We start from the raw sequence: 15,268 nt of genomic DNA on the forward strand, positions 1-15,268 counted from the left end.
ATTTTAAAACCTGTTAAACAGTAGTAAGCATATTCACACAACTAAAATAAGTAGAGCATTAGGGGGAGTGGAATTTTTTTTTTCTGCGCTTTTCAAAGTGATTGGTGGTTAAGTTGCACTCAGGAAGGTAGTAGGAAGCTCTTGGATCCTTTTGCTTTTAATTTTGTTAAGTAAGTGGGTCATCTAAATTTCCATTGACCTCACTCCTCACCTCTCCCTCCTTATATTGAGTGTTGTCAAAGTACCTTTTAACATTAGTGTTTCTTATGCCAATGGAACCTACATAAGGTCAGGTCATGAGTGAAAAAGTGTTCTGTTTTTATTATCAGAAGAGACAATTTACTAATGGAAAAGGTAAAAAAAAGAATAGTGAGAGTCGTTTCCATAGAAACCAAGTGCCCTTTTTTGTGGAAGGAATCAGCACGGATAATCGTTAAATTACAAGGTGCCTTTTAAAACTTTTCCTTGTGCAACTAGCTCTGCAGGGATTTAGTAGCTAGGTTATAGCCTATTAATGTTTTTCTACAAACTAACTTCTAACTAGCCAATGATCATGTATCTTATTGGTATCTCCTTCTTTGAGGAAATTATTTGAAGATTTCCAATCTCTAGTATGCAGCTTAGGGTTTAAGAGAAGATTGTTCCATTATGTCATCAATCAATGGATAATAAAAAATTTATCTTACTTAGATTGCAGATGCTTATAATACAAAATGATTATGATTTTGAAAGATGAATCTTTATCTTACCAAAGGAATGCATTGTTCAAAAATGCTGGTGGAGGTATTCCTCTAATTGATTTATAATTAGGGAGAAAGGACTGGAAAAGGGGATGATACCTAGGAGAAAAGGAGAGGAAGAGCTAATTTAATCAAGCCCCACTATCAACTCAATTGGTAAAGCATGACTCTAACATGATCAGCCACCTGCACTTTGATTAAGCTAAATTTGTGCAAGCAATCCATGCAAGGCCCCCACTAATCAAGAGGTTGGCATGGATGTATTATAGCAACCTATCCTCCATCCATGCTTATGATCATTATACTATCAGGATTGATTAAGAGCTACTAAGCTAGACACAGAACTTTCTGTGGGTATCTATCCGACATCATTTCAGGGCCAAATGCATTCATTTTAGATCCATTATGGCATCCAGTGATCAGTGTGCAATGAAGCATGAAGAAGACACCTGCCCTTCACATGACTCATGTTGTTATATATTATAAAGCAAAATGACGGCAATATGTTGGGAAATGATTATAAGTTCATTGCCCCATTCCCATATTTTATTAGCAAAAGCCAAAATTCAAGGGTGGGAATGGATAGAAAGTTGAAAATCAGAGGGCTGAAAGAACCAATTCCAAAACCAATCCTTTCCCTAACCAATCAAAAACTTGCCATGACTATGAAGATCATGGACTAGATTACCTTCATGTGAGACTAAAAGAAATTTATGCTGTTTGTGGCTCGAACGAACCTCTTTCACAATCCATACGGACCAATTGATTATATAATCTGAGGCCTTAAATGGCTATCATTGCCCCAACTGCCGATCTAATTAATGGAATAATTACGTCACGTAGAATCTACATAATTTCCTATTTGGGTTAAAAACATTATATATAGTGGATTTTTGAGATCCAACAATCAGCAGAGATCTGTATTTTATATCAACTTTACGTAATGGAAGCTCTTTATGTAATCACCTGCATAACATACCACATAAAAACCTACTTTTTTCTGTTTCTTGTTGTGCTTTCTCAGCTATCAGGGTTTCGATTGGTTCTGCACCACAAGGGAGAAGAATATATATATATATATACACACAATAGCTATGTTGTCATGAAATGAAATTGGTAAGAGCAGAAATGTGTACGAAACCAAATAAAAGTGAAAGGAAAAGTACAAATACAGTGAATACGGATGCTTGAAAAAACAGTCAGGACAAAAAGAGAACATAACAAATGTAATAATCTAACAACTATCTTTCATATAGTATATTGATTTCGTACAATTATAACAAGGTTAAGATCTTGAGAATTTAATCTAGTTAATGTACACGGTCTGCCATCACTGAAAAGAAACCTATTTATTTCTACATGCTGAACAAAAGAAAATGGATTAAAGAACTCTTCCATGGCCCGCATGCTGCTAATTTTTTATAATTTCTATCTCACATGCGCAGTCTCGCCAATGGAAAGTGATGTATATGCCTTATTTGCATGGAAAACCTACATTAAATTTAAAGGGGAGGTGTTAGACTGATGTTTCATGCCTTGGATGAGCCATTGGTTTCTCCCTTTCACAAGATTTAAAGCCAAACAATATGCTAAGGAGAAGGAGGCAAAAGCAACAAGAAAGTGTAAAAAGCCAAGAAAAAAAAAGGTCTCTACAAAGTTCACATAAGACATCACTTTTGAGGCTGGACACCATAAGGCTTGAACATCACTTTTATTCTGTGTCTGCAAGCAGTGCTTTCAGCATCCATTCACTGCAGATAAAGTCTCAACTTTTTAGAGCCATCAATGTAATTGCCACTTTAACTAATTCAACAAACATGGGGCTAAATCTTCCTATGTTTTCTTCTTGCATGTGTCCTTTCCATGGACACCACTAAAATCAACAACCATGGGGGCTAAATCTTCCTATGTTTTCTTCTTGCATGTGTCCTTTCCATGGACACCACTAAAATCGAATATTTCTACCCCACTGGTCAACAAAATGGTAAGTACAATGCACTCAACTATCAATGCAATTCAGACTTCAACCCAATTCCAAGTGAGTGTTTATATATATAAATGACTTTAAGCTAAAAATTTGTATAGGTGTCGGCGGCATTTTTGACAGAACTCCAGGTATCCTATGTAGTTTGTAAACTCTCCAAAATAAGCACTACCAGATGGATTTGTCTGAAGTGGGTTGGGAATTAGAGTTCATCTCCACTATTATACAGGAAAAGGATGAAGATAAAATGTAAAAATGTCATGTACGGCTGCCAACTTTTTGATGATCAAATCCGTCACTGTGGATATCAATGTTCCAGGAATCTCTTTTAGGTGAATGCAGCTGTCACGAATTGACATTTATCATTATTCATACCAAAAAAGAATTGACATCTGAACATTCTCCCAACTTTCATTGAATCAACATCAAAAGGCCGGGTCCAATGCCACCTAGCATAAAGTTTTAGCAAAAAAACTTTCTGCTGAAGTTGACTGCTTTAGTATAGAGCAGACATAGAAGCTCCTCCCCCCGTCCCCCACAATGTGCGCGCACACACACAAATATACAAACTGGTATACTCAGAGATCCATATGTTCATATTGAAAGCATACTGACTGATATAAATGACCTATCCAAACAAATCGATATCATAGGTGATTTTGAATAACTTTGATTTTTACAGTCGGTTTAATGGTTTTCGTTGGTAATTGGGCTTCACAAAGCGAACTATTCTGCTTTTCTAAATATGCCATCTTTTTTATCTTCTCGTTCTTCAAAAAACAAAAATATCAGGACATTGACAAGAAAGATAAAAATCATTACGCTTCATTATCTTCTCTTTTCTTGGATAAGTGGAGTTGAAAGTCAAGGTCTGCAGACAACATGATTTTAGATGACTTCGATTTTTACAACTTCACAAAATCAAGTTCATTTGGAAAATTTGCACCAAGTTGCAAGCCTTAATTAGTGCACTTGTTTTGCAAGAAGATATGATGAATCTTTACAAGTTGTTAGTGTAATTCTTTGGTGCTACTTGCTACACATATATGTAAAGAAATCTGTTTGACTGATAGCGATAGCAAAAAATTTAGAGTACTTGATATAAATGGGCTTGAGATAAAAGACGTTTTTAAGAATAGTCTTCTCTATAATTTTATCTATTTTTAGTCAAGAGAAAAAAAATTAGATAAAATTATCTTTAATGAAATCGACCCATTCACTAAGTTCCGCGTCTAAACCCGAAACCTATTAACGAGTCAAGTATGTTTAGGTTTGCATCTCAAACTGACTTATATTTTCTGAGCTTTTGTCATCAGACTCTTTATCTTTGGAGTATTCCTTATCAGAAAGAAAAACATTTAAACATTTTGAGCATTTTGGAGTAGTTTTTGATACACGAAGAAAACCTGTAAGCGTTTTGAATATTTTTAAATATTTTAGAGTGATTTTTGATATATGAAGAAAAACTTTCGAACATTTTGAACATTCATATTTGTTAATTATATTGTTAAATAGAATATAGTATATCGCTTGAAGTTGTTGATCTTATTAAATGAAATTCAGTAGTTTTGGTGATTTTTTAGAATTATGTGACTAGTTTTTAAGAATTGCGTAACTGACTTTGGATATTACGTGACTGATTTTTGATAAGGCATTGCGTGACTAGTTTCTGATAAGGCATTGCGTGACTGACTTTGGGCATTACGTGACTAGTTTTTTATAAGACATTGCGTGACTAGTTTCTGATAAGGTATTGCGTGATTAACTTTGAGCATTGCGTGCCTAGTTTTTGATAAGGTATTGCGTGACTAGTTTTTGATAAGGCATTGCGTGACTTGTTTCTGATAAAGCATTGCATGACTAGTTGATAGGCATTACGTGACTAATTCGTAAGGCATTGTGTGACTTAAGCATTGCTTAAAAATCAATCATGCAATGTATAAAAACTAGTCACATAATGCCTAAAACCAATTACATAATGACTAAAAACTAGCCACACAGTGGATTAAGTCACGCAATACCTAAAAACCAATAAACTCAATTTTTAGGTTTTATGAATAAACCAACAAACTTAAGAACCTAAAATACATATTTTTTTTTCTGCTAAGCCATGAAATTGTGTATTTCATAAAAAATAAGTTACAAAACTCCATAACCCTCCAAAGTAAGAGAAAATATATCTCTATCGGGAAGGTCTTGCTCACTCCCTTTATACAAAAACAAAATATACCCTCTTTACAAAATATTCTCTGAATAATTTCAACTTAAAATCTTAAAAAAAAAATCAAAATCCCTAGCAAACTTGTTTCACAATCATCTCAATCTCAAATACAACAAAACCGTGAACCACCATAAAACCTATTAAACATACTTTAGTTGTTCTTTCTCCCTGAGCAAAATCGTTGCCTGCAAAGAGCAAAATCGTTGTTCATCACCCTTAAGAACTCCAATATCCACCATCCAAAAAAATAAAACAAAATAAGAAAGAACTTGATGTCATATCTGCGAATTGGATGGCAAAATAAACATATTTGCGTAGAGAGAGAAATCGAGATTTAATTTTAAAATTTTTATCTAGATTGTAGGAGAGAGAAAATTGAAACCATTTTAATTTATCTGAAATTATTTAAAAGGTATTATTATCAAATCATATCAAAAACTGGTTAAAAACAATTAAAGTTATAGAGACGGCCATTTTTTAAGTCACTTTTCTATAAAGGTCACTTTTCACAATTTTTTAAAAAATCTATTGGTTTCATCTCTCAAGAATCATTAATTTCCTTTCTTCAATTCAAAATCTGAGTTTACATGCTTCTCTGCCTATCTCTTTCTAGGTATTGTTACACAAGTTTTCGGTAGATAAAGTCTTTTAAAGAGCAAAAAGGATAGAATATAAACGGATGGAAGCAAAATAGATAAAGGAAAAACATCAATTTAAAATGGCTAGCTTAAGTATCAATGTAGAGCAAGAGGTTTGCTCTTTGGGTCAGAATGTTGTTCTAACCTTATTGAAGACACTCAATATACAGATGGTGCCTCTTCATCCCAGCGATGGGGTGGGATTGCAAAGCAAGGGTGCAAAGCTACTATTTGGTTTTCTCATCTAATACACTTCACACTTTGCAAAGATTAACCTGCAAAATTTCAACTAACAGAAAATGGTGCAACACAACAATCATTTGTTTACAAGTCAAAAGAGCCTCAATGGGATTTGATATTGAACTTCCCACGAACAGGACATTATCAAGGATAGCAGTAAGTCACAAGCAACATGCATTTGAATATGAAAAGAATCGCATATGATATATTCTGCATTGCTTTGGGAGATATCTTTCTTTTATTTTTGGCCTGGAGAGCCGATGTCAGCTGGAATTTTTGTGAAAATTTCTTTATGTTCTGTGGTAACATAGATGACTCTGCATAAAAAATTTCATTATTTCAAAAATCACATGCATTCTGCATGCCTTTGCTCTCTATTAATGGTTATTTGCCAAACCAAATGAAAAATGCATCCTTTTTTCTGTTTTAGTCAAAATTTTCATTTTCCTATAATCTTGCAATATACTTGAAAACTCTGATCTGACAAATGTTAAATTTGTATATGAGTTTGAGCTTTGCTTCTTCAATAGGAAAACCATTTTATAGAAATGATTAAGAAAGCTTGTTGTTGCATTTGAACAGATTCTCCACCTTTTTTTTAATCCAGCTGTCACAGCTCATAACCTGTCAACATATTGTATATCATTTTACATCACATATGAGAAATCTGTTTGGAATATTTGAACCATGATGAGCAAAATAAATATATAGATATTTGAGCATCATGTTTGTTCATGTTTTGTTTTCTCAAGACAAGGAAATTCAACTCAAATAAGAACGACATAGATAGTTAACAACTTGTTAAAGGCGCATTCAGTTGAGAATCAAGATAAATAATACCGTCTTGGAAAGTGTTAAGGCTGAGATATCTATCAAGCTTCCAAAAATCAAAGTGAAGAAAAAAGTGAATATGGAGTTATCACAGTTCTTCCCACATAAAGGCTGAATTATTTCTGACAGAATGCCAATGGATTTATATATTCAAGGCAAAGCAGTACTAGTTGATCAGTGAAGGAGAGTAGAAGTAAGAACCAAAGACTGAAATTGGTGGTAATGCCACCTAAGCTTAGCTGAGGTGGCAAAGGAACAGCAAGATTGGAGTAAAGATCTTCGGTTCAAGTCCTCTCTTAGTATATGAAAAATAAAAATATAAAACTATAAACATCAAATAACCTATATATGCTGAATAGAACATTTATTTCTAACTCTTTTCCACTTGCGTGTTTAATTTTTATGCATAAGTTGACTAACATAGTCAATACTCAGTGGAGCTGCTGGCTAACAGGAGTTTATGCCACAAGAGATAGTCCCTCCAATCCCTTTCCTTACACCAATCACATTTTAGACTTGAAGACAAAATCCTAATCTTTCTCAATGAAAGAAATAAGACCAAAGTCCAAACTGAGCTGTTATTAGCAACTCTTTATATTAAATCTTGTGTTTAAAATTAAACATTAGTGAGAATATTGTTTTAGAAATAAAGTGTTAATAGCTATTATATTAGCAAGAGAGATAATCAAAAGGAGGCTGTTGGAAGGGAATTTTCATGACCAAGAAAAAGCCATTAGAAAGGGGAATTTGTGACACATTCATTAATGCCACTAATGATAACTTTAGGGAAAAATAAGTTTTTAATGTAAGAAAAAGATAATGAACTTTTTCTTCCACAAAAGTAGATAATGTATATCATAATATTCCTCATTTGGTAAAGCCTGATTTGAAGCATCCCACCAAAGAGTTGAGGGAAATGGGAGAAAGGAATGGTGAAGGGAATGGGCCGGTGGTGCTGGTGGTGGAGGTGATGGTGCTTTTTATATGTGGGGCCACAATACTTTCACTCCCATGGTTATCTGTCAAGAGCCATGTGGAAGTTCTTGAACCAGATCTTCGGTACTCTCCATGGAATTGTTGGGCAGCAAGGGTGTTGGCCTTTCAAAGATAAAACACACATGATAATCTTGTTAACTTAATCCAAAGATTTTGTACAAATGATTCCAAAATTCTCTACCCTGCTTAAAAAAATTAAGCTGTATTTAAATAAGTTAAGTTTATATTTGATTGGCTATCTAAGCATAGGTTTGGGATTAAACTAGTTTTTTAATCAGAAAGAATATGTTATGCTTCACAAAGGTACATGTAATTGTGTATCTGATTGGCTTGTTAACCGACAGACTTTGGAGTTGAAGTAGTTTGAAGGGAATAAGTTTTTCAACATTTTATATATTAGTGGAGATAAAGTTGGATAGCTAATTAAATTTTCTTGATAATTTACAGGACATGCCACATTACATCAAACAAGAACTGGATCCCTATGGAATTTGACCACACGATTTAATTATGTTTGTAGGGTCAATCTCTAAATTAGATCTAATACTAGTATTGCTATGTTTTAAAGTTTTTATTGACTTGAAAGTTCAAAGCAGGTTGAAATTGGAAGTAAACTGCAAACAGGATAACATAGTGCTGGCAGTTTAACTGAATTTAGATTAAGAGCTCCTACCAAATGTATCACTAATCACGGTTACATTCTTTTCCAATGATCCTGAATTAATTAGCTAAGTTTTGCATCTTTTAGCTACCCCAAACCCTGTGCTCAGAACCCAAAGCCTATAAGGTCATTGAAACATTCTTGCCAATGTTGAGTAGTAAATTTAAGCTCAATTGAAGGGGTTTGAATGAATTACCATGGATTTTCTCTGTTCCTGTCTGAACATGTTCATACGATGCAGGGTGCTCTCGAGATCAAAGCCCTCCATCAATGTGGGCTCCACTGGTGAGACCCGTGTTGACCCATGCGAGGGAGAGCCAGGATCTTGGAGTTCTCATCACTGAGAGTGCTCCTAGACAAACAAAAATTTAAGCTTGAACTTCATTTTTCTCTCCTATATTATCAAGAAAATGTGTATGATAGATTTCTGTCAACAAGAATGTTAGACCCTTGGTGCAAAGATATTAAAGCCTCCTTTTGTAAAGCTGGGATCCTCTCCCTGTTTCCATTGATATTCAATGAAACTTAAACTTTAAAAAAAAAATGAATATTAGACCCTATGCTTCATTACAGATACGGAGAAGGAAAGTCTCAACATTATTAAGCACTCGACCGAATCAATTCTTCACCCTATATGGGAAACAGGGAGTTGAGCACTAACAAGCTGCTCAAGTTTCAGACACAACTTTTTGTCATGAACAGCATTCTTTCAAAAACAGTTGGCCAACTAACTTCCAATCAACAGAAGCATAGTTTTCACTAATTGTTTATTGTAAATTCACAAACTGTAGCAGTCTCACAAGTGAATTCAATTTTGGCAGACAAGGTTAGACAAAACTGGCTATCTCACAAGCAAATATGCTCCAGAAGTTTGGTTATCTAATTTGTGTGCATAAATACATAAGGATAAATGCAACCCATTCAATTTAATGTTTACAGGCCATGAAATTCGTACTCTAATTCACTGTAAGTGGATCAATTGTTATTCAAACCAGCTCATACATCATGCTGTATGTGACTACAGTGGATTCCTATTTACATCTTTATACAGCAAATAACGTGACCGAGTTTTACCAAGTGCAGCGTACCTGAAATGGCAGCAAAATGTATCAGTCCGCAAACCCAGAATCAATCTGCAGATATTAAAGGAAGAGAACATTCTGACATCCTAGCAAGAAAAATTGAGAGGTTATATATTCCTCACCATTGCGGCACAAATGGTGCCATCCAAATTGCATCACCTGCTTGGACTGGATACCTATTAACAATAGAAAAAGGAGTAAGGGTATAAAATGTGTTTTGTGGCAGATGCTTGTGGGAAAATATGGTCAGAACACTAGACATATTGCCTTGGAAAAGCACTAGTATGTTTCTTAGATGTCTTATTACTTGTTAAAGCATGTGCCTGTAGGCAAGCACATGCCTTGAAAGAACTGACATGACATCAAAAAGAACACAAGTGATGTAGAACAAGTAGGAAGGTGTAAAGAATACAAACAAATCCATAAATACTAATGTAAACTCCTAGATAACTCAATCCCTCAACTAGCATAACTGCATCCTCCATCAACACTCCAGCATACAAAATTGCTGGCAAAGAAATATAAAACTATAAAAGGAGAAAAATTTTCACATCTTCTCCATGTAGAGCTGCAGATACTCCAAAAGGTTGTGAAAAGCTATTTGGAAAATTTAAGTTTCCATTCAAGTTATGCATAGCTGGTATGTAAAGTGTGATGATAGTCAAAATTATCAGGATCCTTCCTAGAAAATCTTGGCACAATGGCGCATGGAGAACTGAGACAATAGCTAGACAATTGTGTAGTACACTTTACCAAGGTTTCAATATTCAGTTACGACTCTTACCAGCTATCACCCAACCGATAAATGCCTTGTCCTTCTAAAAGCAACAAACCATGTTGGTTATAATGGACCTCCTGCAGAAAGAAATAATTGGAAAACTTATCTCAAAAGATGCTCAAAGTAACGGAGCACTGGGTTAGTCATGGTAATTGAAGTATAGAACAGATCGTAAGTGGATCATAATATTGACTGACCACATGTATTTAAGCCTCAAATTGTATCATTAAGAAGAATTATTGGAATTTAGCCTAACTTAGAGTCTACACGTAAGATGTGCAGGTAAAATTATTTTCACTTTTTCCTTCTATTTTTTAGAAGTTGCAATATATTTCCGCACTCTGCCTTTGATTACTATCAGCCAATGATGACACATATAACCAAGTTAGATTTAATACCTAACTATTGTCAAATACTAACATAATAGTATATCAGCCAGAAACAAAAAGCTTACCTTCACATTAAGGAATTCTCCTGGCTGAAAATCCATAATCTGCAGTTAAGGGTACAAAGTCCAAACATCAGCCATACAGACAAAAAGTTACAAGAGTATCATCTTCATTTCAGTCAAAGAAGGTTTACTGAGACATATCATACTTGAGTAAACAAAAGGAAATAAATTTTAAGGTTTACATTTATTAAGTACGGAAATTATAACAAAATGGGATTTCTAACAAGTTGGAAACAACCTTCAAGTGGTGCATCACAGCAAGAATTTGAATAATAAAAATACTCAAAAGCCAGTCCCGTACTCACTCTAGTGAGCCACTGCCAGTTAAGCCTAACATATAATTCACAACCATCACTCATGCAGTAAAATGCATTACCTTATCCTTTAAGTTTATTACCATGAAGATCAATTGTCGAATTTAGCCAACATGAAATTGTTTTATCCCAATTTATCATCCAAAGGTCCCCAACAAAATTGACCAAACTTAAATGTAGCACATATGCTTCAGTATCAACCCAAACAACTTGGATTTTGATTTACAGCAGATAATGCAAATTACATTAAATTGGCATTTGCAGATAATATAGACAATAATCATAGACTAAATAAGGACAAAGAGTAGACTTGGGGACAGTGATTATTGCTTACATGGATATTAAAGTCATAAGGAATTGATGCTGGAAGAAGCTTCCTAAGTTCAAACACCTGTTAACATCACATTAGAGTAAACGTCAACACAGTCAAGTAACAATATCATAAACAAACCCAGAGACCACCATATATATAAGTTCAGCATAGGGATCCTTTTCACTTTTTTATGGAAAAACAACTTCTTGATAAACATTTTTAACATCAAAACAATGCAATGCAATTCGAACACTTTTCTTAAAGGAGAAATAGTTTTGTCTCCAGTCTCCAAATATCAAAATCGGGAACCTAGAATTTACTACTGACAGTAGAAAAGCAAAGAAGAAGAGGGAGATCAAGATTACCTCACCGGGAGTTTCAAGAAGTGGCCGCTTATCTGTCGAACCAACAATATGCCCAGTAATATGATTGTCCAAAAAGGCATATCTACAGGAGGCCGAGTCACACATAAGAAGATAATTATGGATCTTAATAATATACAACATAGAACTATTACATCATCCTAATAGGATTAGTTCTACACCCAATTACCTTGGTCTTCACAATAAAATAATAAGAGAACTTTAACAAATAAGCAACTTAAGAAGTGAACACAATAGCATAAAAAGCTCTGCAGGTAACTCATCAAGCACTCCATCAAAATTAAACAAAACTAGGAAGGTAACTAGTTAACATGGTTACCAGTTGGTGTGTAATAATGTACCTTCGTTCAAATACTGCAAGAGTAGCGGATTCATCACACTTCAGAGAATGTTCAAAATTAGGAGGTAGATAAGCATATGAATCCACCTGCATGACAAAAAGAATGTACAAGAAATTTTGAATTAAAAGAATCCATGTGTTCTCTCCTTCTTCTTCTTCATTTTTTTAATTTTTGGTACTAAAGAAAACTGAAATGGACATACATTTGTTTATTTTTGTACACAAAAGTTGAAAGGTCTTTAAAATACAAATAAGAAGCTATCAAAACTTGGAAATAAAAATTGAAATAAGAGGCTTGGGAACAAGTTATTAGCTTTCCAAAGATTGTGGGAGAAAGTTAATGCCACTATCATGGGCACAAATTTTGATTCCTCTATTTGAACATAATAAGCTGCCTTTATTAGTACTACTACATATCAGACATATTGGTTAATAAATGTAAATGGAGCACCCTTTACCATCAATTTGTTGCTAAGGCCAGATGTATTGGTGAGAGTGATAGTGCCCTGAATCACAAATATGAACCTAAAAATAAACATAAAACAGGCGTTAAAACTCAGAGCAAGACATAAATGGACCTTGTGATAGTTATATATGAGTCATTTCAACTTCTAATAAAATTAGAAAACAAAACAGATGGACAAACAAATAATTTCACACCTCTCCACATCATAAGGAGGCAGCCCTGACCTCGAGTTTTCTACAAAGGACAAACAACAGCAATTAACCATGCATTTTGTTGCAATAATATTGACTACTCAAACTCAAACAGGATCAGACCTTGCATTTTTGCTAGATACATCACAAAGTACGAACCCATCGCTGGAGTGATTAGATAAGCACCCAATGTATTTGTCCTATAAAAAAACTCAAAATCAATTTTTCAGACAATAAAGTCTTGATATTCTAACAAATATTAAATGTAAAAATTGTAAATACCAATCAGGCAAAGGACTGAAAACATGGCTCTCCGGTGTTATTAATGCATGGTCCCTTTTGTAAACACTACGAGTGAAACCGGGTAAGTCTGCAGAGAAACCAAATTTAACTTTAGAGTAAATAAATTTACCCTGTAGCTGTCCAGACTCCAGATGTTATTAGTAAAAACTAAAAATAAAATAAACTGACCTTGGAGATGAGAAGGAGAGAGAGTTGGGTTAGTGAATTTCCAGTATAATGGTTTAGAGGAAGCATCAGTTTGGTCCAATATGGAAGGCGCAGAACAGAAACCTCCATCACCCAACACTATAACAAACAAACCTGAGAAAACAAAAAGAACCCAATAAAGATGTGGATGATTGAAATTTAAAGTTCATGGTATAGAAGAAAATAAAGAAAGAAATGAAGTACTTATTAGAATGAATGAGGGAAAAAGGAGGAAAGGGTGGAGTTGAGGAAGAGAGGGATTCTGCATTTCTTCACGACCCTTTTGTTGTTGCCTGGACCCTGGGGAAGGGAGAGTGGACTGTGCAGTATAACTAATAACGTTAATTTTTGAGAGGAAAGTTGGAAACTGACGAAAATGTACAAGCTGGACCGGTTGGACTTCCACTGGCCACTACCACTAGGATTTTTCTTTGTTTATTCCCCTTTCTTCGATAAAATTGGAAAGGGAAGCCCATTTAGTTTCATGCCTCTTTGCCCAACAGAAAAGTTACCCAGACCCATTTACGGAACGTCTAAACGTAAGCAAGGGTTGAAGGCTGATTTTGCTATGAAATAAAAGTTTTTTGGAAAATATTTTTGGGATATAATGGTATTTGGATAATTAAAAATAAAATCTTTTAAAAAAAAGTTTTAATGCCTTTGAGGTACCTAAGACAATTTTCACCATGCTAAAAAAATAATCCTGTTAAAAAAAAAAGTTATGCCCTAAAGTTTTGAGTTATTAACTCTATCATCCCTAACTTCTAACATGATTTGAATATCCACCTTTTATTTCTTTCAAAATAATAAACTCTCAAAACGGTATTTTTTTATTTTCTTCAAAATAATAAGGTACTTACATGTTTGGGAAAACATTTTTTAAAAGATGATCCAAATAATAAAAAATATTTTTCAGAATTTATTTAAATAATAGAAAATATTAAATTTTCTTATAATATATTTTACGCGAAAAAAATTTCCCTTAGCAATTTATTTTACAGTTACCAAACAGATTCTAAATTATTCCCTCCCTGAAATGGAGCATCTTCTCTCTGTCACAAAGAGTTTAGCCGTTGAATGCTTAATTTAAAGACTCTTTGATGCATTATAAATTCATTCGATCCAAAATTAGATTATTTTGTATTTACCAAATTGACAATAGATAGTGATTTTGTTGATTTGTTAGTGTACGTTAATGATAATTATAAGCTCATTTGTGGATGCTCTAAATGAAGTAATATTGTATATGAGATTAAAGTTTAAACTGAAAAATCTTGGTAGACTTGAAAGTATTTTCATTGGTATTAAAATTTGTTATATCAAATAAGGTATCTCATTGTGTCAAATAAAGTATACATGAGAAATGTTAGAAGAGTATGAACTTTTGAGAGCCTGAGCCAATGTCCACGCTTATTGATTACAATAACAAATTATCAAGTGTCAGTGATGATGATCCATTGACCATTGTTTTTAGTCATAAACAATTGTTAGGAAACTTGTATATTTGATATTTATCGACCTTGACATAATATATGCAATGCAAGTTTTATTTCAGTTTATTAACAAAGTCTGCTAATTCATATTTATAAGTAACATATAAAGTGTTAAAATACCTAAAAATGTGCTAAATCATAGTATTTTGTTGTCATTTACATCCATATTGCACCTTATAAATGTACTGATAGTGATTGAGTAAGTTGTTTGAACACAACGAAATCAATGACATGTTATGATGAGTTGAAAGTCTAAAACGCAATATGTAGAGGCATCGTACAAGGCAACGGCAACATCTATTCATGCATGCATGCATTACGTTTTTTAATTTATTATAGTAACTAGATATAGTCAAACAAACCAATATATATATAAATATATAATATGTGCATGTTTATGTATTATTCACAATTTATTGATTTAATTCACCAAAAAAAAAATCTAAAAAAGTGTTGTTTGTTCAGATAATTGAGAGAAGCGTAATCGAAGTTCTATCGCTTGTCTAAAATGATTATAAAAAGAAATGTTAAATAGCATAATCAAATTTAATCAGTGCAACACAAGTAATTTTTTTATTTTATATTAGGGGATAAGGGGATTTTTTATTTTATTTTTTGCATAAATAAATTCATGCATTAATTATTGAGTCTTAGATG

The 15,268-nt window shown here is 33.6% G+C and overlaps 1 protein-coding gene across 2 annotated transcripts; it reads right to left on the reverse strand.

Moving 5' to 3' along the window:
* Window positions 1-7,400: 7,400 nt before the first annotated feature.
* On the reverse strand, window positions 7,401-13,484 carry UGLYAH (ureidoglycine aminohydrolase). Of its 2 annotated transcripts, XR_016025076.1 has the most exons (14): window positions 13,323-13,484; window positions 13,101-13,232; window positions 12,912-12,999; window positions 12,753-12,829; window positions 12,633-12,672; window positions 12,431-12,497; window positions 11,974-12,059; window positions 11,615-11,696; window positions 11,271-11,327; window positions 10,626-10,664; window positions 10,178-10,248; window positions 9,400-9,569; window positions 8,508-8,663; window positions 7,401-7,752 (listed from the first exon to the last, which is right to left on the reverse strand). XR_016025076.1 is itself a non-coding variant. In XM_007039611.3 (13 exons), exons 1-13 carry the CDS (start codon window positions 13,384-13,386, stop codon window positions 9,330-9,332), a joined length of 927 nt encoding a protein of 308 aa, XP_007039673.3. In that variant the 5' UTR covers window positions 13,387-13,478; the 3' UTR covers window positions 9,171-9,329. The 2 variants fall into 2 exon arrangements, 1 of the variants encoding a protein (XP_007039673.3); XM_007039611.3 differs by lacking the exons at window positions 7,401-7,752; window positions 8,508-8,663 and adding an exon at window positions 9,171-9,399 and having other exon boundaries at window positions 9,516-9,569; window positions 13,323-13,478.
* Window positions 13,485-15,268: the final 1,784 nt, after the last annotated feature.

Source organism: Theobroma cacao, chromosome 3 (assembly GCF_053813885.1).
Source record: "Theobroma cacao isolate CCN51 chromosome 3, ASM5381388v1, whole genome shotgun sequence".
Classification (NCBI taxonomy): domain Eukaryota; kingdom Viridiplantae; phylum Streptophyta; class Magnoliopsida; order Malvales; family Malvaceae; genus Theobroma; species Theobroma cacao.

Excerpts from the sequence above, each read along its gene's own strand:
- UGLYAH (XM_007039611.3), bottom strand. The coding sequence starts at position 13,386 with ATGCAGAATCCCTCTCTTCCTCAACTCCACCCTTTCCTCCTTTTTCCC. Across the intron at positions 13,000-13,100 it reads CTCTCCTTCTCATCTCCAAG|ACTTACCCGGTTTCACTCGT; the intron begins GTCAGTTTATTT and ends GTTTCTCTGCAG. Across the intron at positions 10,249-10,625 it reads GAGAATTCCTTAATGTGAAG|GAGGTCCATTATAACCAACA; the intron begins GTAAGCTTTTTG and ends TTCTTTCTGCAG.